This window comes from Mustelus asterias, chromosome 1, assembly GCF_964213995.1.
Source record: "Mustelus asterias chromosome 1, sMusAst1.hap1.1, whole genome shotgun sequence".
Classification (NCBI taxonomy): domain Eukaryota; kingdom Metazoa; phylum Chordata; class Chondrichthyes; order Carcharhiniformes; family Triakidae; genus Mustelus; species Mustelus asterias.
The window spans coordinates 79,176,315-79,201,599 of record NC_135801.1 but is presented as its reverse complement, the minus strand read 5'-3'; the positions used below and the strand labels follow the sequence as shown (position 1 = coordinate 79,201,599).

At 40.3% G+C, this 25,285-nt stretch overlaps 1 protein-coding gene across 1 annotated transcript in view; it reads right to left on the bottom strand.

Moving 5' to 3' along the window:
- cfap299 (cilia and flagella associated protein 299) overlaps positions 1 to 25,285 on the bottom strand; it is a 509,278-nt gene that overhangs the window by 329,988 nt on the left and 154,005 nt on the right. The window contains 1 exon segment of the mRNA XM_078235737.1: positions 17,385 to 17,475. Within this exon segment, the coding sequence (XP_078091863.1) occupies positions 17,385 to 17,475 (91 nt within the window).

The following is a 25,285-nucleotide window of genomic DNA, read 5'->3' as shown; positions in this document are numbered from 1 at the left end:
ACTGATGTTAAGCTCACTGGTCTATAATTCCCTGTTTTCTCTCTACCTCCCTTTTTGAATATTGGAGTGACATTAACTACCCTCCAATCTGCAGGGATTGTTCCAGAGTCTATAGAATCTTGCATCCACTATTTCTAAAGCCATTTCCTTAAGTACTCTGAGATGTAGATTATCAGGCCCTGGCGATTTATCTGTCTTCAATGCCATCAATTTTCCCAGCACCATTTCTCTACTAACATTGATCTCCCTCAGTTCTTCCCTCTTACTAAATCTTGCTTTCTCCAACATTTCTGGCATCTGATTTGTGTCCTCTTTTGTGAAGACAGAACCAAAGTATGTATTCAGTTGCTCGGCCATTACTTTGTCCCCTATTATATATCCCCCTGTTTCTGTCTGTAGGAGACCTATATTTGTCTTCACCAAACTCTTTCTCTTCATGTATCTATAGAAACTCTTAGTGTCAGTCTTTATGTTCCCTGCAAGCTTACTTTCGTACTGTATTTTCCCCTTCTTGATCAATCCCTTGGTACTTCTTTGCTGAATTCTAAACTGCTCCCAATCCTCAGACTTATTATTTTTCTTGGCCAATCTGTATGCTTCTTCCTCAGATCGGATACTGTAATTTCATTTGTAAGCCATGGATTGGCCCTCTTACCCATTTTGCTTTTGTGCCAGACAGGAATTAAACAGTTGCTGCAGTTTCCTCATGCGTTCCTTGAATGTTTGTCATTGCCTATCCACTGTCATCCCTTTAAGTAACTCTCCCCAATCTCTGAAGGCCAACTCATGCTTCATATCCTCATAGTTTCCTTTATTAAGATTCAGTTGTACAGCTGTAATAATCATTGCATAGAGCGAAGAAATACCCAGACCTCCAATTCCCCTATTAATTTGACTCACAGTACTATAGATAACAACCATGGAGATCTTCATTGGCTATTGCTTCCTGCCCACAGGAAGAAACAAAATGTGGAGATGCTGGCGTTGGACTGGGGGGCACAGTTGTGAGACTTCTTACTGAAGAAACAAAAGGCATGGAAGGATGGTCGGAACTCATCATTTGGGATGACCAAAAAAATGTTGAAAACATCTTTACCAATTGCTTATTTCTTACAATTCATTCCAAAGTAGTGTAAAAGAAAAAAATGATCATATGTGGGTCGTACTTCATCTCATGGCCAGTGCATATGTCTGGTAGTTAGTCCCATGTTCCTATAGACTGGTAATATTTCTTTCTGCAAGTTAATACATTAAAAAAAGAAATAAAAACACCCATTTGTCTTTCATATATTGACTAAAACGAGGGCTATTATTTTAAAATGTGAATTATTAGTTTAGAAGAAAGCAGAAAAAATTCCAGGAATGAAGGCTTTTGATGGCACCAACTTAAGTAAACAGGTACTCTGTCATCAGATAACCTCATTTGCAAAATTTAACAAATGGGCTGATAAGTGAGGCACTTGTGGAAATCATCTGTAAAGATGGTTCTCAGATCATTAAGGACTGTATTTAGAAAGGAACGTCAAGGAACAATAATATGACAATGAGGCTGACACATTTTATGCTATATATATATGTGTAAATTGGCTGCGTGTTTCCTACATTAGAACAGTGACTGCAATTCAAAAGGACTTCATTGGCTGTAAAGTGCTTTGGGTCATCCTGAGGTCATGAAAGATATTATATAAATCAGTGGTTCCCAAACTTTTTTTCACTGGGCCACACTATTGGAATAAAAATTTGCTCACGCCACACCGAATTTTTTATTGATAAGAAATACATTCAAAAACAAAAAAAAACAACTCCTAGCAGTGCTTGACTCATAACATAGAACACAACTACTTTATAATATGATCATGGGACATCCAGAAAGTATAAAACACTGCTTGTTTAAACCATGTTTAAATGTTTCTTTGATTGTCCTTGAATCTTCCCGCCACACTTGCCATCCTCTCTCGCCGCACCAGTGTGGCGCACTGCACCCTTTGGGAACCACTGATATAAATGCAGGGTTTTTTTTCTATATATTGCAAGGCTATGTTTCTGAGTTGATCTCAGCAAAACTTATTTGCACTTGCTGTAAAAGGTAATTTATATTAGCTCAAAGAAGTGTTGAACATATAGGTTCAGAGATTCTAAGACTGTTATTTCTCAAATCTAATGTCTGGAACCAATATCTAATGCACCAGCCCCCTTTGTCTAATAAAGAGATCAGAATACATGCACCATTGTGGAACTACCAAAAATTCCTGGATTTTTATTATGAATTCCAGACATCAGGCACAGCTGAATCACCAAGTCATCAATGACCAAACTGATAACGCTGAAGGTCTGATATTAACTTGAGAGAAGAATTTGGGGTGCAGGGCTTGAAGTGTGTAGCAAACCGGCCAGCCCCGAGAGTGCGAGGTCTGAGAGATTTAATTCTCAGAACTCATTTGTATGACTCAACAAAATTATACCTTCCACGTCTGGGGCAGGCAGCCATCCCTTGGACGGCGTTAAGTAAGCGAAAATGGTGAAAGATCAAAACACGTCAGGAGCACAGCATGAATTCTCCCACCATTTCATGACCTCACCCACATTACTCCCCCTAGCTGTGGGAGCTAAAACTGCCTCTAAAAGAAACACACTGCCATTTTTTGGTAAGACTCACCCCGATATTTGTGCTTAAGAGACAGTAACAAGTGACTGAGCACTTGAAATACAATAATGTACACGTCAGTACATCTTCCAATTGCCAGGCATGGACATGATAGAAAATTGCAGCTGTAGATGTATCTCCTTTTGTGGCTAAGTGTAATAGTTTGTTTCATAGCATCCTGTGAAGTGCCTTGGGATGTTTCATTAAGTTAAAGGTCCTTTATAAACAAGTTCAGCCTGTCACGCTTGTTCCACCATTCTATTAGATCATGGCTGATCATCTACACTGCTTTCCTGTGTCATCTCCATATCCTTTGGGTCATTAGTCTCCAGGAATGTATCGATTTCTGTATTGAACATGCTCAATGATTGAGTTTCCACATCCCTCTGGGGTAGAGAATTCCAAAGACCTTTGTGAAAAAATTCCTCCTCAGCTAAGTCTTAAAAGGCCAACCCCTTATCCTAAGATTATGTCGCCTGGGTTTAGACTCACGAGTAAGAAGTCTCATAACACCAGGTTAAAGCCCAACAGGTTTATTTGGTAGCACAAGCTTTCGGAGTGTCGCTCCTTCTTCAGGTGAGTGAAGAGTTGTGTTCACAAACAGGGCATATATAGACACAAACTCAATTACAAGATAATGGTTGGAATGAGAGTCTTTACAGGTAATCAAGTCTTAAAGGTACAGACAATGTGAGTGAAGAGAGGGTTAAGCACAGGTTAAAGAGATGAGTATTGTCTCTAGCCAGCACAGTTAGAGAGATTTTGCAAACCCAGGCAAGTCGTGGGGGTTACAGATAGTGTGACATGAACCCAAGATCCTGTTTGAGGCCGTCTTCATGTGTGCGGAACTTGGCTATCAGTTTTTGCTCTGCGATTCTGCGTTGTCGTGTGTCATGAAGGCCGTCTTGGAGAATGCTTACCCGAAGATCAGGGGCTGAATGTCCGTGACTGCTGAAGTGTTCCCTGACAGGAAGAGAACACTCCTGCTTGGTGATTGTCCAGCGATGTTCATTCAACCGTTGTCGCAGCGTCTGCGTGGTTTCCCCAATGTACCATGCCTCGGGACATCCTTTCCTGCAGCGTATTAGGTAGACAACGTTGGCTGAGTCGCAAGGGTATGTATCGTGTACCTGGTGGATGGTGTTCTCACGTGAGATGATGGCATCCGTGTCGATGATCCAGCATGAATTGCTGTGGCAGGGTTGTGTGGTGTCGTGGCCACTGTTCGCCTGAAGGCTGGGTAGTCTGCTGCGGACAATGGTCTGTTTGAGGTTGTGCGGTTGTTTGAAGGCAAGAAGTGGGGGTGTGGGGATGGCCTTGGCGAGATGTTCGTCTTCATCCAGTCAGGGGAAATATCTTATCTGCATCCATCCTGTTACACCCTGTACGAATTTTATAAATTTTAATGAAGTCACCCCTCATTCTTCAAAACTCCAGGGAATTCAGACCCAGTCTCCCTAATCTCTCCTCATAAGAAAATCCCACCATCCCAGGAATTAGTCTGGTGAACCTCGGTCATACACCCTCCATGGCAAGTATACACACTTCTTAGATAGGGGACCAAAGCTATACACAGTACTCCAGGTGAGGTCTTACCAAGGCTCTATAAAATTGCAGCAAGATATCTTTACTGCTGTAATCAAATCGCCTTGTGGTGAAGACCAATATACAATTTGCCATCCCATTTGCTTGCTGCACCTGCAAGTGACTTATGAACGACACCCAGTTCCCTTTGAACACAGTAACAGCCTGCTATCCTGAGAATGATCCATTTATTCCTAGTTATCAATGGGAGTCTGTGGCTTAAATGTCCATGGATTGCACTAGGAACCCAGATCTGTAAGTTTTGCTCCCATTTCCAAAAGATCCTATTTTTGCCAGGGGAAAAATTGGGAGCTCGTGACTCACACAAGGGGAAATCTGAACTCAGCAGGCTATTTCAATGCATTAGGGAGTTCAAACAGACACCGTCTTTGGGAAAATGAGACTCTTTTCCCACAGTGCATGACTTACAATTTTTTAAGTAAACATAAATATTCATAAAAGGCAGATAAGGTCTGCGGAATTGTAAAGCTATCAAGTTAGTGGAATGGGTAACCCGTTAATTTAGAAACAAAAGTATCTTGCATATGTGTGTGAGTTGAAAGAACGTTCTAGCAGTTTCAATAGATATTTGTTGGCATGACCCTAAGTGCTAACATAGCATTATTATTGCTATTGAATAGATTTTATCAATTAGTAATGATTTTAATATATTGAATTCTGTAATAGAGACTTACAGCTTTATTTCATCTCAGCAAGGCTCTTTAGGTCTGTCCATGGGGGATATTGGGTGAGTTGGCATGGAGGATTTAGGGCAAAGGCATTGAATGGGGTCATGGATTGGCATAGGGGCTTATAAAGGGCCATCGGGATGAGTGGGCATCACGAGTTTGTATGTGCTTTAAGGGCCCATGGAGATGAGTGTCATTCATGAGTGTCATGAATTGACACGAAGTTTGTACAGACGGTATAAGGAACCATGGGTTTGAGTGGAGGGTCATTGGTTAGCATACAGTGGAAGAGGGATAATTGAGGTTGGGTGGAGAGTCATGGATTGGCATATGTTGGCATGGAGAGGGGCTGGGGCTGAAGAGGTGTGAGCTAGATGGCCTAATCTTGTACAACACAAGGAGGTCAGAGAACTGAGAAAGTTCTTCCAAATGGGCAACCATTCTGAGGACCTCCAATCTTTGTCCAGTGGTGGCAGACCTGATTCCATCCAGCACCCACCACCCAGAACAAAGATCCCACCATTCAGGGCACTTTTGCTCAAGCAGGGCGCAACAAGTTGGAAAATTCCCCAACTCTGCACACCTGCATTGGGAATGAAAATTCAGCCCATCGGTTTAAACTCCAAGGAACAATCCAACACGGTCTTTATCTCCATAGATCATCTTAACTATCGTTCCCCTTTCTTAGGAAATACATTTATTGCCAAAGCACTTGTTGTTAGTTAGAAGCATCTAAATTTGCCACTGCTGGTGAGCAGCTTCTTAAAAATACATGATTCAATAGTTTGTGACTGAACTTATTCAGTGGTTATTATTATTTTTCTTTCTCTTTTTCCTAGATTTTGTGGTTTTCCCATTTCTGGTCAACATGGTGGATCAATAAGCACAAAATAAGTTGATCTGTAGTTCACTGTTTATGTGGGTGAAATTTGTTTGCATAGCGCCACTATGTTGATTCCTAAAAAGCAGATAGTGCCACAGACACTGATGGTCTCCATGGCTTTTGGCTTTTGTCAATGTCATTAATTACGAAAGTCATGTGGGCTGCGCCACTTTGCCTGCCCCAGGGAATCAAAATCCGTCTATGAAGTGCTATTTAAAGCAATGCCATGCTAACACATGTTCCTCGGCAAATCTATTGAATGACCTGCTGTGTATTTTCAGAATTTTCTGTTTTTGTTGTGATGCAAGTTTCTGCTCAAGCTTGTGGTGAAATCTTTCCATTTGTTATATTAACTAGTTCTTTTTTGCGGGGAAAATACTCATTATTTGCATTGACTGTGCAGTTATGTAATGGCCCAAAATGGCAAGTTAATTAGATTTTCTCTAATGTTTTTCATCTTGATTTCTTTCCAGAAGTGAATTTAATTAAAATATTCATGAAACATGGATAAATAGCCCATTGCACTTCCCATCTGCGTGTCTCTACTTTCTTCTCACATTTACTTTTACATCATAATTAGTAAAGTCAGGAATTCCACTGAAAGCAGATCAACACTGAACAACTCCCTCTTTTAAAATAATATTTTTCATAATCTCAAATGTCATTTTCTTTCCTCCACTTATTTACAACCATGCACAACCAAGACATAACAATAACAGCAGAACCGACAGCCTAAAAAGATACAACAGGTGACAGTGACATTGGGTAATTTTGACTTTCTGGTATAAATAAAACATTAATATTGATCAAATGCAAAATAATTTTCCTTTCCATTCACTTCAATGAGAAACGGGAATTGGGTAGGTTGTGTAATGGTGGGTGACCCAATGTTGACTGTTTAACATCACTGCCAAAACTTAACATTATCCCTCACTGTCTCTTGCATGAATGAAGGTGACCTTGTGATTCCTCTTTATGATAAATGGTTTATTTATGATAGAATAATGGTTTAGAATTACATACATACAATTACATAGCATCCACAGCACTGACGCAGACCCATGTTTATGCACCATACGAGCTTCTTCTCACTCCTCTTCCTCTCACCCTATCAACATATCCTTCTGTTACTTTCTCCCCTCAAATAACTTTCCCTCAAATGCATCTAGGCTATTGGTCTCAACCATTCCCTGTGCTAGCGAGTTTCACATTGATAACACTCACTGAATGAAGTAGTTTCCTCTGAATTCCTTATTGGATATAATGAATATTTAAATTTATGGACCCTTATAATTTTCTCCTCCAGAAGTGGAAACATCCATGTTTATCCCAATAAGCTTAATAGCCCCCATCAAGTCAACTTAAATGCGCTCATCAAAAATACTGAACTTTAAAAGTCCAATTTATTCAACTACTTTTACCTTTGATATGCTCATTATAATAATTGAGTGTGTGTTATATATGATCAGATCATATACTGAAGACTGGTTCACAATAAAAGCACAGTTTAAAAATCGCTGTTCGACTAAATGTTGGTGTTGCTCCCTGATCAACAGTCACCTTTCAGTGTCTCAATTAAGTAATAAATCTCAACATATGAATGCAGGTGGAGTGTATGCAGCATATTTAACTCGCATACTTGGTGGAGCTTGATCCTTTCCAGATAGATGGGCTTTCCAGGAGACTGACTTTACCACTTTGTTCTGTGATGTTGAGATCCATCAGAACATATCTATCAACTGCTGAGCAAAGATTGACGATTAAACCTGAGACTTTCCCGCTCTGTTGTACCCCATTCAATGTGTTTCTCCAGTAGACTATTGGAGAAACCAAGTTCACAGAATCATAGAATCCACACAATGCAGAAGGAAGCCATTTGGCCCATCTGCTCCGACAAGAATCCCACCCACGCCCTATCCCTGCAACCAACGTATTTATCCTCCTAATCTCCCTAACACTAAGGGGCTATATATAGCATGGCAAATCAAACTAACCTTCAGATCTTTGGAGTTGCTGTAGCATTACATCCTGTGATTTCAAGCTCCAGATGTCCTACTCCTCAGCATAGCAATTCCCAAGCATGATGCTTTGACATTCCTTTGCAACCTTGCTTCACCTTAAATAAGTGATCTTGTCTGACCAACTCAGACAGCACTTGATTCCCGATTCTCATTTGTGTTCAACCCCATTCCTTTCAGTGAATGAATAGCTGTCTGGGTGCCCTTTAAATATAGTAACAGGAGCTTTGGTCTCTTGAGGGAAGTGTGAGGATGGTTAATTCCTACCCACTCCAGCCTGCTGCAAGATTCACCATTCCCTTTGCATTTGTAATGAGCTGAACAGCTCGAGATTGTGTATGGTCAGATGTCACAATCCCAAACAGAAGTCACTCTCATTTCTGCTCTCGCCACCCTACTTATACTCCAGAATGGAAGATACTGTCCCCAGGAATTGCGTTAGCAATCTTTTTTGAATGAATTATTAAATATAAATAGTATCTTCTCTGCAATGACTTCCCTAGATTATTCTAAAATGCATGGATGCAATCCACCTGTACCAGGATTTTTGACTTTTTTTGAGTTTGTTCACGACATTCCCTTTTTATTTTAAATGCACATATCTCATTACTCAGCACACCATATTGAAGCAGACTGTGTCCATAATCAACAAGAACTGGGTAATATTCAGGCTTGGGCTGATAAACAGCAAGTACTATTTGTGCCACACAAGTGACAAGCAATAACCACCTTCAACAAGAGAGAATCTAACTAGTTCCCCTTGACATTCAATGGCATTACCATCACTGAATCCCCACTAGCAACATCCTGGGGGTTACCATTGACTAGAAAATTAACCATATAAAAACTGTGGCTGCAGGAGCAGAGCAGAGGCTGAAAATTCTGCAGTCAGTAATTCACCTCCTGACTCACCACAGTCTGTACACCATATACAAGACACAAGTCAGGAGTGTAAGACTTACTCTCCCCTTCCTTGGATTAGTGCAGCTCCAACAACACTCAAAGAACTGGACATTATCAAAAACAAAGTTGCCTGTTTGACTGACACCCCATCCACCATCTTCAACATTCACTCCCTCCACCACTGATGCACAGTAGCAGCAATATGTACCATCTACAAGATGCACTGCAGCAACTCACCAAGGCTCCTTCGACAGGATCTTCTTAACTCACGACCTCTACCACCGAGAACAACAAGGGCAGCAGATGCATGGGGACACCACTACCTTCAAGTTTCTCTCCAAAATACACAATATCCTGACTTGGAACTATATCACCATTCGTTCACTGTCACTCAGTCAAAATCCTGGAACTCTTCCTGAACAGATCTGTGGGTGTTCCCACAATACATGGACTGCAGCGGTTCAAGAAGAATGCACACTGGCACCTTCTCAGGGGCAATTAGGATGAGCAATAGATTCTGGTCGAGAGAACATCATCAAGATCCCATGAACAAATAAAAAGTCATGTCTACCTGTTCTATTCCCCTGGTAAATAGCAGAGCAAAATTAATTTAATATTTCTGCCATCTCTCTATTGTTACCTGTGGTATTAACCTGTTTATCCCTTTGTGGTCCTATTCCATTAGCAGCCTTCCTTTATTCACATGCTCTAAAATATTTTACTACTTTGTATGATTATTTAATGTAATAGTTCCTCTTCGCCTTTCTCATTTTTTTTAGTTTTTCTCCCAATCTCTTCATTATATCTCTGATTATGCACTCTTCTGCTGTATATGTACTTAGTGTATGCCTATTTCCTAAGCCTCATATCTTTATTCACCTGGGAAGTCCTAATGTATTTCATTTGTTCTTTCCTTTTAGTGGAATATATTGTCCCTGTACTCTGTTGAACACGGTTTTAAATATTTCCATTTGTTGTTTGCCAATATAGTTGGCCATTTTATCTTTCCAAGCCCTAGTCTCGGTCTCTCAAAATCAGCTTTTTGCCAATCTATTTTTTTTTTGTCATACTTATATACATCTCTATCATCATGTTAAGGTGTATTATATCATGGTCATTATTGCCTAGATGTTGCCCTACTTATATTTCTCTTATCTGTTCTGGTTCATTCCCTATTACTAGATTCAATAGTGAATCTGCCCTTATAGGCTTTTAAAACACTGAGTTGGAATGGAGTCCTGTACATGTTGTAGAACCTCAATTCTCTTATCTTCTTTACCTCTATTTTTTGTCCAATTAATTATTCAATGTTTTTTACTCAGTTTCCTAATCTGTCTATATATTCTTTCCTCCATTCTTCCACTATTAACTGGACTTCATCTACCAGTGTGATTGACAATTTATATCTTTTATCTCGGTCCATATTGATTCTATTTTCCTCTTGCTATTGGCTGGATTGCTTTTTCCTACTGTCATTATGTTATGCTGATTAAGAACAGTTACTCCACTGCATCTCCACCCTCACCCACCCCTGTTTTCTTTCTCTATATTTTCTAACATGAAATATTTTATTTCCAGCACTGACCTTTCTGTTTTCATGTCTCAGCAATCCTGATGTCTGGTTCCTCCCAAACATGATTATCTCCAGCTTCCCGGATTTATTATGGAAACTGTGTGCATTGCTGTACAGAGATTTTAACTTATTTTCAATAGGATTTCTTCTCACTTTATCTTTATAGATTCCCATTCTATAATTCCTATCGATTCCCTTGCCATCAAAGTCCTCCATTACTATATTCTTCCCTATGTTCTCCTGCCTTGTTTAGTTTACATTTAGACTGCGTCCTCAGAGATCCTTCCCACTTCTCTCAATAGTTTAAGCCTTTTCTGTTTACCTTTATTGCTCAGACAAGAGTTCCATACTGATTCAGGTGGAGCCCATCCCATTGGTACAGTTCCTTCCTGTCCCAGAACTGATGCCAGAGTTCCATGAAAAAAAAAACCCTCTTTCCCACAGCCGCCCTTTAAATACGTGTTAATTCTCTTGATCTGTCTTCTCCTCTGTCAATTTGTACGTGGCTCAGGCAATAATCCTTCTGGCAGGCTTCGTTGTTAAAAGATATTCTCCCACAGTCAAAGTTTTCTGAGCAAGTTCAATGTAAGAGTGGCAACGAACAGCATACTTAGTAACATGGTTCAAATTTAACAGAAGGAAATGTAAACTTTTCCAGTGATTTTGTTTTTGGGATGGTTTTAATTTAAAATGTAAATCAAATAGATAATTAATTGTGAGCAGTAAAATGAAACCTGAATCAACATTGAGCTGAAATGAAGCTTCATTATATTTGTTGCTGTCATTTGTCATCCACTGCTTCTCCTCCAAACTTTCACTCCAAATAAGGCCAGTTTTTGATAATTCAGCAAACCAACCCCAACACCAATGATTATCAATATGATTGCAGGAATATGCTCTGCAGAATCAGGGGACCTTCCAGCAAAGACCTGGCGGTCTGAGTGGCGTGGCAAGAAAACTACTCATGAGCTCAAAGCTGATTTGCAATAACTAATACATCCTTCAGGAGTTGGTGCATAGTCTGGGAAATTGAGGCAAATAATTGACAGAACTTACAGAACAAGAGCTCATTGCCTCAGCAAACAAAAGAAGGACTCACATTTACACAGTACCACATTACACCTTTCATAAAGATCTCAAAGCACTGGACTTTTAACAAATTACTTTGAAACGTAGGGCTTGATTTTTAGTCCTCGACAGGACTGGAAACGGAGGTGGGCAAGAGTGGAGTTTTGCCCTGCTGGCCTTTGTGCTGGTAAACCAGTTCCATCCTGAGCATTTTCCTGGCTTGGGGAAAGTCCACCCGCCTTAGAGGAAATTAGATGAGACATTGGGTACCATCCTGAAGAACTAAGTATGTAATTCCTGCCTTACCTCTATTACCTCTAGGAGTGAGTCAAAGTTTCATCCCTTTAAATGCCAGGCATCAAATGAAAATAATTGGCAGAATACCTATCTTTTTTGTCCTGGGCTTACCGTACACCACCAGCAAACTTACCGTACACCACCAGCAAACTTACCGTACACCACCAGCAAACTTACCGTACACCACCAGCAAACTTACCGTACACCACCAGCACCCAAGCCAAAGGAATATGAGTAGGATTCAAAGGGATATTCTTGTTAACTATGGAATCCCCACAGTGCAGAAGGAGGCCATTCAGCCCATCGAGTTTGCACCAACCCTCTGAAACAACATTCTACCTAAGCTCACTCCCCCTCCCTATCCCTGCAACCCTGCACATTGATCATGGCCAATCCAGCTAACCTGAACATCTTTGGACACTAAGGGGCAATTTAGTATAGCCAATTCACCTAATCTGCACATCTTAGGACTGTGGGAGGAAACCGGAGCACTCAGAGGAAACCCACGCAGACAGGGGGATAACGTGCAAACTCCACACAGTCACCCAAGGCTGGAATTGAACGCGGGTGCCTGGTGCTGTGAGACAGTAGTGCTAACCACTGTGCCGCCCTGAATGCCGTGAATGAGCCCAGCCTGGAACACTTCAGAAGAATACAGACAGCCTTTTGTAACAAGGACCCGTTTCCATTTTCTGTTCAATTTTGAGCTTGATACATCTGCTTCAGCTCCATATGGTTTTAAAAGTATCACACTTTATATCTTCTACTCTAGATGTTTTCTTATCATTATGGGTGCCTATCTATTTTACATAAATGGCCTCACTTTGACATGGGTGAAGGATTGAGCGCTTTTGTGGCCAAACATTTGTAGGGAAATTAAATTACAAATATTTGTCTCTTGTGTCACATCTTTATAACTAAACCATAAACTTTCATTGAAATGTAATGCAATGTTGTGACCTGAAAAACTGGAAAATAATTACTGATGTTATTGGCACACATGAAACTGATCTAAAGTTATAAGTGACTGGAACCAGACTGTCTCCAGGTGTGTCACAAACAAAATTACCATCTCTGACCAGAAATAACTCCCCACAACTTGATAAGAATTTCCAGCATACTAATTGACCACGTCACTCAGGATGTATGCTCATTGTCCCCAATTGTCTGCCAAAGCAAGCCTTGTCACTATATTTGCAGGAGTTAAAAGACTGGAAAGGATTGAAATTACATTCATATTTGTGGGGAGGCAATGGCCTGGTGGTATTATCGCTAGACAACTAATCCAGAAACTCAACTAATGTTATGAGGACCCCAATTCGAATCCCGCCATGGCAGATGATAGAATATGAATTCAATAAAAAAATCTGCAATTAAGAATTAACTGATGACCATGAAACCATTGTCGATTGTCAGAAAAACCCATTTGGTTCACTAATGTCTCTTTATGAAAGGAAATGTCATCTTTACGTGGTCTGGCCTACATGTGACTCCAGATCCACAGCAATGTGCCCTTAGCTGCCCTCTAAAAGGATCTAGGAATGGGCAATAAATTCTGGCCAGCCAGCGATGCCCATGTCCCATGAATGAATTTTTAAAAAATTAAGTGATGTACTTGACAATACAAATTACACAAAGAATATTACACAAAACAGATCAAATAGACTGGAACATCTGAAAATTGTCAATGGCATAAATCTGCAAGAAGCTAAACAAATGCCTGAAGGCTATCACAACCTTGTACTTGGATTTACCCAGCTTTCTTTTTTCATAATTTGCAAAGTCATCAACTTATTATAAGAAACACTGCCATATGATATAGATGTAAACATCAAAGGAACCAGAATCAAAAGGCATGGATGTTTACATTGAAGAAATTAAATTGATGAAATCTCAAAATAGTCTGAAGAAATGTTTAATCTTATTGTGGGACAAAATTGATGATTTCACGCTTTTACGTTATTTCATATTGACATTATGCAAATAGGAATTTTCCACGGGGATTTTCCTGATCTTTCAACAAAACCTCCCTGGACAATTAGCAGCAGCTCCAACGAAATGGCATAAACAGCTGTTCATGGTATTTCTCTTCTTCCATGGAACTTTCAGTGGGGGGACAGCGGGAGGGTGGTGATGGTGGTGTTCACAGAACCTCCCCCCCACTAGGAAATTCTACCTCATATTCACCAACATACATTTCTGGTATAAATAATACAAAATTTAGCTAATTCCAATCACGAACCTATTCAAGTTTCAGACAGAAGTTCAGTTGTTAATAACAGTTGCTGTCAATTTCTGCTGAATGACCACCATAACCTCCACGTGAGACTGGAATCTTCATTAAAATGGTATAATTTTTTCTTCAACCTCACATCCTCAGCTTTTGCTTTTAGATAGTTAAACTAGTAATATCCGAAATGGTTCTCCAGAACGTCTGCTGTAGCTTTGACAGAAGGTCAGAGAAACCCTGGAGAAGCAGCTAGTCATTAGCAGTTTCTCCAAGGTTTCCACCAAAGCTATGATACAAGATTAGGTAATGCTCTAAAAGCTCTATCTTCCCTCCCCATTTTTGCTACTCTTGTGACATGGAAGATGGTGGAGGTGATCTGCTGCACAATTAATTTATTTAACTTTTTAAAAAATTCTCTTATCTGGCAAGAACTTCCGCTTCTCTGTTCAACATCTCTCTTTCTGGTTGTAAACGTACCTGAGAAATCTTTGGGGGAAACCCATATCTCACTATGTGCTGGAATAACAAACTGGTACAATGAATGCCCGGGCATTCGGCCTCTGATATTCGGGTAAGCGTTCTCCAAGGCGGCCTTCGCGACACACGACAGCGCAGAGTCGCTGAGCAGAAACTGATAGCCAAGTTCCGCACACACGCGGACGGCCTCAACCGGGATATTGGGTTCATGTCACACTATTTGTAACTCCCACAGTTGCGTGGACCTGCAGAGTTTCACTGGCTGTCTTGTCTGGAGACAATACACATCTTTTTAGCCTGTCTTGATGCTCTCTCCACTCCCATTGTTTTGTTTCTTAAAGACTTGATTAGTTGTAAGTATTCGCATTCCAACCATTATTCATGTAAATTGAGTCTGTGTCTTTATAAGCTCTGTTTGTGAACAGAATTCCCACTCACCTGAAGAAGGGGCTTAGAGCTTCGAAAGCTTGTGTGGCTTTTGCTACCAAATAAACCTGTTGGACTTTAACCTGGTGTTGTTAAACTTCTTACTTAATGTTTGTGCCAGTGATTTCTGTGGGGATTGTCTCAATGATCTGTCATAATTTTAGTGGAAATGATAAATTACAGAAGATTATTGGGCCAACTTCCATGGAAATATTGCCCCATGTAATTTCATTTTAAAACCAGGTGACAGTCATTTTGGCTTGCATGTCAAATGGAAATGAAAGAACTCAAAAAGCATATAAAAATTCAACATGCCTTAATTAAGCTTTACTCGCGCTAAAGAAGCTTGCAGTTAAATTCTTGTCAGTGTGAAAATGAGATTTTTCCGCATTTTTTCAACGGTGGAAAAGAGATTTTGTTATTTTAATATACGCATGAACTTACATATTATAAAAGGACCGAAGCCAACATTAAAGTAACACCATTCAAAAAATCTGGATCTTCAGGGGCGAAATTTAACCACAACTGGGGTGCAAAAGTATACATCCTGTCTTGAGTTCAGTTTGTGTATAACAGGCATCCAAGTTATAAGGATCTGACAGTGAAGAGTTAAGCACAAAATGCTACTAGAAGTGCAGTCTTTGCCCATGTAAATATGGTTTGATAAACTTTGTAGAGTTTGCACAAAATGAGAATTGTCAAGCCTTTAGTCGAAATTACCTGCATGACTCATACTTTTTCCAGTGGTGGGTTTATTAAATGGGGGCAAATTTGGGTTAATTGAAAACGAAATAAACATTCCTACAATCAGCCTTTTTTCATCAAAGGAAACACTTCAGAGGACTTGGAAAATAGTAAAGGAAAAAAAAAAGAAGTGTGTCAGCACAATATTGTTAGTCATATACTGTACGATATTTTCTTCCTCAGGTTTTAAACACAGGAAGAGGTACATTAGAAGCTGCTTAATTCACTGTTTTCTAAGTCAACTACAGTGGTTTCTTTGAATAGTCTTGAAAAGGAACAAGTTGTAACCAGTTCTTTTATACCAACTTCAATAACATAAATTTAAAAGCTAGAATGGCTTATGTATGAAACTGTTTACATAGTCAATATTCAGTGGGAAAATATGTCTGCAGGTTCCAGTATCCTTTCTCCAGGCTATGTTTGATCTTGTAATTGCAAATCCCATAGGTCCAGGGATAGGAAGACCATCACTTTTTTGTTATTTGTTTTTCCAATCAGAATTCTTTTTTTCAGTCAAGCCCTAATTCAAATCTTTCCAGCACTAATGTTCCTACATAACATACAGTATGCCGCCTACATTTCCCAATCATTTACTTTATTTTGTCCCAATCATGTGGATCTATATATTTTTGAAATTATAATTAATTGAGCTACGGAATGAAAACACAACTGCAGTTATGGTATCATGTAGGGAAGAGCGGCAAGTGTGTAGTAATCTCTAGGTGGGTGGTGATGTCCCTAAGTGTACCAGCAAGTATTATAAAAAGGAAATGAAGGAACTCAAGAAGCACATGAAAATAAATCTTGCCTTAATTAACCTTTAGAGCCATAAGTTTCCTTTGGAGTTCCCAAATAAAAACATGCTTATAATTTTATTTTTGCAGGTTGTTTTGGTCAAAGTATAACTAAAGGCTGAATTTCATTGCGCGCGTACCTCTCCCTTGTTTTCCACAGTTACTTTAAAAACAGCCTTCTCACTCCTGTCTGCCTACGTCAACCATATTACTGCATAGGCAGCGTAATATTTGGGCCAATTGCCTTGTTAACAAGTTCAATTGCCTGTTAATTTTTTTTTAAATAGTAGGCAGGCTGCCGGTTTCGATCCCACCCACGTACCATTTTATGAGGATCAAGTCAGGGCAGTGGGCGGCAAAGCAGTGGGTTGGCCACCTATCATATTTTATATGAGCCACCCCACCAAAAACATGCACGGCAGGGGGCTCTAAAAGTCAGCCCTTAGTATAAATGGAAAATTAGAAAATTTTAGTATTCATTTACAAGAATATTCAAACAATTTAAACAAAGTCAATCCTTTTTATGATCCCACTGCAGTATCATGCTGCACAGTTAAAGGTATTAGGGAAGAGTTTCCTTGGGTCTTCTCCTACTTCAGCACAATAATTGGGGTTCAGTAGACTGAAGGTCTACTGAAGTTATGCCAGCAGAATGGGAGAAGCTTCAAGTAAATTCACTCCCCATGGAATATACATTGGTCACACCAGAAAACTGCTGGCAAAGCTGCTTGTAAAGTGATGTAAAATGCTTATATAGTTCGAAGAGATTCAATGGTAAATGTACATTTCTGGTCCCAGGACAAGATCGCCGTGGTGAAATTGTCCATCAGTAATGCTGCAAAATGAACGATAAAACAATTGGCTGTTTCCCAGCCTGATTCATTTTCTTTGCTGTGGAATGTTATCGCCTGTTTTGTACCACTTCCGATGACTAATTTCACCACACTTATATTATTCGTGTAAATCATGTTAAGATTACAGATCAATCCTTGTGCAGTTTCCTCCAATATAAAAAGAAATTACATGCAGGTTAAACACTTGATTATGCACTCACAGTCATTTTCCCACTGCGGTTGGCTTCCTCTCTCTCTGCCAGTGCTATCAGGAAATTATCCTTTAGGTCTTTTCCTGCACTTGCCAATACCCTGCAAGGAGAAAATAACATAAGTTGCCTGTTAAAAAAAAGCTTGCTTTAAAGAATGCTGTCAAACCCTTCCTGTGAAGTTAATGTAAAATGATATACTTGTCAACAAGGGGACACAGTTGGGATCATGTGGAACACAAAGTTCGAAAAGTTTGTGTAGAAATCAGTGCTAATATGATCAGACAAATCTCTTTCAAAAGACTTCAGTAAAATAAATATCTCAAGTGGGAAGCGAATGGCAATGATTATTTCTCTGTTCTTTTGCAAGTACTGCAATCAGTGTTTTAAAATATGAATTAATTTATCCATAAAGCATGAATACTTGAGGAATAACACTGCTTATAATTGGCTTTTCCAAAACGTTCATCTAAATACATGATCCACTAGAAATCCTCAGCCTTCTTAAAATATATAAGGACTCCTTAATATGCAAGTCAGTGAGATAAATATGTTCAAGAAACAAATAAAAGTCAGAACAAATTGAGTGATGTGGTGATAGAGCAGGAATATATTGGATTAATCCATTATTCTAATATGATTGCAAGCCTCATTGCTATATCCCATTTGAAAATTCTGAGTCCCAGCAATCCCAGCAGCTAAACCCAAGTGAAGACTTCTTGACCCAGGAACTAAAGCTCTTCACTTGCCCGCTGAATCTTGCATGCCTCCCTCGATAAACCTCCCCCAACCCCAGCCACAATTTAGCCACTTTACCCAACACCATTCTTCCGATCTCCCCATAACCTTCCCTACAACCTCCTCCTATTCCATAGGCTCAGGTCTTCCGCAGCAGGCGTCAGATTACCTCCACCCTCGGGATCCAATCACACAAACCCATACCACTGGAATTGCCAGCCCTGTCCATCCCCTCAATCATCATCATATCCCTGATTGACCCCAGCGTGGGGGCACAGGCCAATCCTGTTTTGCAGTCTCCTCTGAACTGCTCCATGCCTGTCAATCAGGATGGTTTCTGGAAGGAGGACTATTCGGTGACATCACATGCAAGCTGTGGAGTCTGGGACCCTGACTTCTGGGTTCCCTGTACCTTATTAGATTCTCTGCTCCCGGTGGGTAAGGTAAGATATGGGCAGGCGATGGCCTGGTGGTATTGTCACTAGACTATTAACCCAGAAACTCAGCTAATATTCTGGGGACCCGGGATCAAATCCTGCCATGGCAGAAGGTGGAATTTGAAATCAATAGAAAACATTTGGAATTAGGAATCTACTGATGACCATGAAACCATTGTCAATTGTCGGAAAAACCCATCTGGTTCCCTAATGTCCTTTAAGGAAGAAAATCATGTGCCGTCCTTACCTGGTCTGGCTACATGTGACTCCAGAGCCACAGCAATGTGGTTGACTCTTAACTGCCCTCGGGCAACTATGGATGGGCAATAAATGGTGGCCAGCCAGCGCTGCCCATGTCCCATGAATGAATTTTTAAAAAGTTAAAATCCAGCCCAAGACCCTAATATAATTTTAACATTCAGCTGGGTGCCCAGCCTTGCCAGGAAACATTGGCGCCAACAGGAGCTTACCCAGAAGTGGGTTGGGAAGGTCATTTTTATATTACTTTTGTGTTTGCCGATGAGGAGTTGGGAGTGTTCACCCAGGTCCTAGAAGGAAACTGGGTCTCTTGCTTCCCTTACTGCTTTCACACAGCACACTTAACTGACCCCCACTGCTGGCCTCCTAACATCTGACTCCCCAAGTCCAACCAGCCAGGGCCTGATTCCTGCCGGAAGTAGGTGGGAGAATATCCAGAGTGGTGCAGATGAGGCACATGAAAATAGTGCCTAATAAATGGACCAGGCTCCAACAGACTCATACAAGCTTGTCATTCGACCCATCATGCCCTATACTCATTAATGTCAATCTGGATTGTAGTATTTAGAGTCTAGCTGATTGCCAATGAGTAAAATAATTGGATTTTACTTTGATTACTGTAATAATTCTTTTTCACCAGTTAAAGAAAAAAAACAATAATTTATTTACAAGTAAAGTCTACAGAGGCTTGCAGCCTCATGGCCACAGCCAGTCCTCGAGATGGTTCTGGAAAAGAAACCCCTACTTGACCCCCAACCTGGTCACTGATTGGTTCTGTGAGTCATGTGACCCTTACTCTGCATATTGATCCTTAAAGGGACAATTTCCAAACCTAACTAATTTCCATCACCACATCATTTTGTTTACTCTAGGAACTAAGGACAGCATGGGCGGCACAATGGTTTAGCGCCAGGGACCCGGGTTCGACTCCTGGCTTGGATCACTGTCTGTGTGGAGTCTGCACATTTTCCCTGTGTCTGCGTGAGTTTCCTCTGGGTGCTCCAGTTTCCTACCACAGTCCGAAAGACATGCTGGTTAGGTGCATTGGCCATGTTAAATTCTCCCTCAGTCGGAGTGTGGCGGCTAGGAGATTTTTACAGCAACTTCATTGCAGTGCTAATGTAAGCCTACTTGTGACACTAATAAATAAACTTTAAACTTATAGGAAGATCAGTGCTTTCTCCATTTACAGTGCACCTCAATTACGTAAAAGTAAGTACATGTTCACACCAGTTGCAAACCACAAAATGTATGATGCATGCTTTGTCGACATCAAAATGTAAATGATCACAAATTCACACAAACATCAATGACCTCTCTGTAGTCATAGACTGAAAAGCCTGGAAGAAAATCAACATCAGTTTCACGCTATTAAGCATTTACACTGAAGCATATGTTGGTAGTTTATACCATTCCTGTAACACTGATAAATTTTTATCTTACCTACTCTCTACAAAGTGAACTTTTTATCAATTGCATTTAACATTTGCAGTTCAAACATGGTTGCAGTTTAGCTGCCACTAGTCAAGAGAATTAGATGGACTATGCAAGTTTCCATCTGGAAAAAGATGTGCAGTGCACAGACAAGGGTGCCAGAGGAGTAAAAAAACAGTAATTGAGTAATTGACTATTTATCTATTCCTTGCACTACTCTGTACAATGCACAAAATCTAAAATGTTGATTGCTTATTAAGTTCTTGTAAAAGCCTAAAGATGTTCAGTGGTGGGGCTGGAAACAGTGTTACTAAAGGAAAGTATATTTGTTAACTCCATTTCATTAGCTGAAAGGCACATTCAATCATACAGTATAGATGCAATAGTGATTGCTAGTGTTTGTTAATGTGGCAAGAACAGGAACAGAGAGTAAACTAGTAATAGTACAAAGTTGGAGCATTAATCATCGTACTGATTACCCCAATCAAGGAAATATTACAATTACTTTGACATCGTTGCAGAGTTTTCACCACAAAAAACAACATGCATTTCAATGGTACTCCTCATGTAAAATGCTTTATAGTGAATAACATGTAGAAAGGTGGATACCAGATGGTGGTACAAGAAAGGTTTTGTGGGAGTGAGAAGCAGTAAGGACACTGAAAGCACAAAGGGAATGTATGTTGAGGAGGTTTAATGGAGTGAGTTATTAAAATTATGTGAATTAAATGGCAACTCAAGGCGACAAGAATGTAGTCACAAAAACAGAAAAATGCTGTAAAATCTCAGCAGATCTGACAGCATCTGTGGAGAGAGAATAGAGTCAATATTTCAAGTCTGGATGATCCTTTGTCAGAGAACTCTATTTTTATGCCATCCAAAGGAATCAGATACTTTTTCCTCATACCATTCAATTACATTGGTAAACAAGGCCTGGTTCACCAAACACCTAATGAAATAGATCACAGCAGCATAGGTAACTAATCTACTAGGAAATTGGTAGCAACCCAGAGTGCATCATTGCATGCATGAAGTTAATTCTGCAATCAACCACAAGACTATATGGCACATCTCGCTATTACATTTCAAATTTAGGTGAAGACTACCTGGAGATTGTTCCATATTAATGCTGCTTCCCCAGCAATGCTGCAGTTTTGAGGGAAAATTTGATCATAGAATCAAACATCACAGAAATACCATACAACCTATTGTGATTGTGACGGCTCATTGAAAGAACCAGATAATTAGTCCCAACTTCCCTATTCTTTCCTGATCGGCCTGCAAATAACATTTAGAACATAGAACATAACGCAGTACAGGGCCTTCGGTCCTCGATGTTGCGCCGACCAGTGAAACCAATCTAAAGCCTACCTAACATACACTATTCCAATATCATCCATATGTTTATCCAATGACCATTTAAATGCCCTTAATGTTGGCGAGTCCACTACTGCTGCAGGCAGGGCATTCCATGCCCTTACCACTCTCTGAGTGAAGAACCTGCCTCTGACTTCTGTCCTATATCTATCACCCCTCAATTTAAAGCTATGTCCCCTCGTGCTAGCCATCACCATCCGAGGAAAAAGGCTCTCACTATCCACCCTATCTAATCCTCTGATCATCTTGTATGCCTCTATTAAGTCACCTCTTAACCTTCTTCTCTCTAACGAAAACAACCTCAAGTCCCTCAGCCTTTCCTCATAAGACCTTCCCACCATACCAGGCAACATCCTAGTAAATCTTCTCTGCACCCTTTCCAATGCATCCACATCCTTCCTATAATGCGATGACCAGAACTGTACACAATACTCCAAGTGCGGCCGCACCAGAGTTTTGTACAGTTTTAACACACCAGGCTCAGTGTTTTGTACAACATGATGTGAGCTTGGGTGCGTGACCTAATCCTGGTGTGCTCTACTCGCACTCAATGTTCTAAACCAAAATGTTATACCAAACACAAAACGTGAATGTTAAAGGTGACAAAAGATTGAAGGCTGCCTCCTCAGAGCTTTAAGAGGTGTGTCTATGAATGAATATCTTATGGAGATATCCACCCATGTGCTATGTACAACTTAACTTTTACTGTCCAGCAAAAGCAGGTAATAACAAATCAGCTGCTTATTTAAAATAGGCTCCAGATTCGCTCTCATCCATCTATACCATGCAATGTAAATAAAATAATTCTGCTGTATACATTGGTATATCATCACCAGGCTTGCAACTGTCTGATTTTTAAAAATTCATTCAAAGGATGTGAGTTTCACTGGCTAGGCCACCATTCATTGCCCATCCCTAATTGTCTTTGAGAAAGACAACTGCCTTCTTGAATCACTGCAGTCTATGCGGTGTAGGTACACCCACAGTGATGTTAGGGAGGGTGTTCCAGGAATTTGATCCTGTGACAGTGAAGGAACAACGATATATTTTGAAATCAGGACAGTGAGTGGCTTGGAGGGAAATTTCCAGGTGGTGGTGTTCCTATGAATTTGCTGCCCTCGTCTTTCAATATGGTAGTGGTCTTGGGTTTGGGAGACGCTGCCTAAGGAGAATGGTAAGTTCTTTCAGTGCATCTTGGAGACGGTACACACTGCTGCTGCTGTACATTTGGTGGTAGAGGCAGTGAACATTTGTGGAAGGATGCCAATCAAGCTGGCTGCTTTGTCTTGGATGGTGTTGAACTTCCTGAGTGCTTTTGGAGCTGCATTCACCTAGGCAAGTGGAGACTATTCCATCACACTCCTGACTTACGCATTGTAAATTGTGGACAGACTTCTGAGAGTGAGGAGGTGAGTTACTCACTGCAGGTTTCCTAGCCTCTGACCTGTTCTTGTAGCCACAGTATTTATAGGGCGAGTCCAGTTGAGTTTCTAACCAATGTAAACTCCAGGATCTTGATAGTGGGGGATTTAGTGATGGTCATGCCATTGAATGTCTTATGGGAGAGAATCTAACCATCTGGCCTGGCACTTGTGTGGCACAAATGTTACTTGCCACTTGTCAGCCCAAAGAGGTTTTCTTGCTCATGTTTGACCTGACACCAAGGGACTTCATGGGGTCCAGAGGCAATGTTAAGGACTCTCTGGTCAACTCCTCCTAACTGTATACAATTGTGCTGGCACTTCTGCTGGTGAGACAGTACATATGCAGGGATGGTGATGATGGTGTCTGGAACAATGTATAGTATGTCAGTTTGACTGGGTCAGACTGTTGCTTAATTAGTCTGTGGTACAGGTATCCTAATTTTGTCACAAGCCCCAAACATTGGAAGAATGACTTTGCAGGGTCGACAGGGTTGGGTTTTTCTTCCTAACTTCCATTGCCTAAGTCGATATTGGGTGGTCTATCTGGTTTCATTACTTTTTGTAGACTCCATAGCGGCTTGATTAATGTGGGAATTCCAGAACTTAATGCCTAGGCAGCTGAAGACACATTTGGCAAAGGTGGAGCACCAAACATCAGGCATTTGCAGGAGAGCAGAAATTGAAGAATGCACAGATCTCAGAGAATTGCAGGAGTTCTACAATAACGGAGTGATGATGTGGCACCAGATTATATTGTTGATATCACCTTTGCACAACCAATGCAACCAACTGAAAACAGTTATAGCAACGCTCACGCTTAAGACCATGCCTATGCCGAGTAATATTTGTTTACCAAAGGAACATCTCAGATGCATGGGCCAGTCAGAACATCGAGACATTACCATGCTGCCCAGATTTCCAATATGATATTGTATAATACTTACTGCCCAACATTTCCATGCATAGATAATCGCAATATCGTAAAAAATTATCATGCTTGTCCTTCAAGTAATTATGTATTTTGCCTTTATCAAAAAGGGAATGGAATATAAAAGCAGGAGAAATGAGTAAACACAGGGCAGTTAGCTTAACTTCTGTCACTGGGAAAATGTTACAGTTCATTATAAAGAATGTAATAGCACAGCATTTGGGAATGCATAATATAATCAAGCAGAGTCAGCAAGGCTTCATGAAAGGAAATCATACCTGACAAATTTAGTAGAATTCTTTGAGGTGGTAATAAGCAGGATAGATAAAGGGGAGCCAGTAGATGTAATACTTTGATTTCCAAAAAGCGTTTGAAAAGCTACTGCACAAAAGCTACTGAATAAGATAAGAGCTCATGGTATTGGAGGTAGTATATTAGCATGGATAGAGGGTTAGCTAATTGATAGAAGACAGAGAGTTAAAAGTTATAGAGGAATAAGAGGTGCATTTTCAGGGTGGCAATCTTTAACTGGTGGAGTGCCACAGGGATCCATGCTGGGGCCACCTTTATTTACAATATATATCAATGAATTGGATGAGGAAATTGAATGTACTATTGTGAAGTTTGCTGATGACACAAAAATAGGTGGAAAGACAAGTGGTGAGGAAGACATAAAGAGGGACAGGTTAGGTGAGTGGGCAAAAACTTGGTAGATAGAATCTCAGGTAGGGAATTTGAAGTTATGCACTTTGGTCGGAAGAATAAAGGAGCTGAGTATTATTCAAATGGAGAAAGATTGCAGAAATCTGCAGCACAGAGGGATTTGGGCATCCTCGTCCATAAATCACAAAAAGTTAGTACGCAAGTTCAGCAGGTAATTGGGAAGGCAAATGGAATGTTGGCCTTTATTTCAAAGAGAATGGAGTATAAAAATAGGGAAGTCTTGCTAAAACTATACAGGACATTAGTTAGATTACACCTGGAATACTGTGAACAGTTTTGGTCCCCTTATCTAAGAAAAGCTACACTGGCATTAGCGGCAGTCCAGAGGATGTTCACTAGGTTGATCCTGGGTATTGAGGGATTTTCTTATGAGAAGGGGTTGAGTAGGTTGAGCCTGTACTCACTCAGGTTTATAAGAATGAGAGGTAACTTTATTAAGACATATATGATTCTCAGGGGGCTAGATAGGGTAGAGGCTGTTTCCTATTGTGAGAGACCAGAGGGCATAATCTAAGAGTAAGGAGTCACATGAGGAATACGGTATACAGTTTTGGTCTTCTTACCTAAGGAAGGATATACTTGCATTGGGAGCAA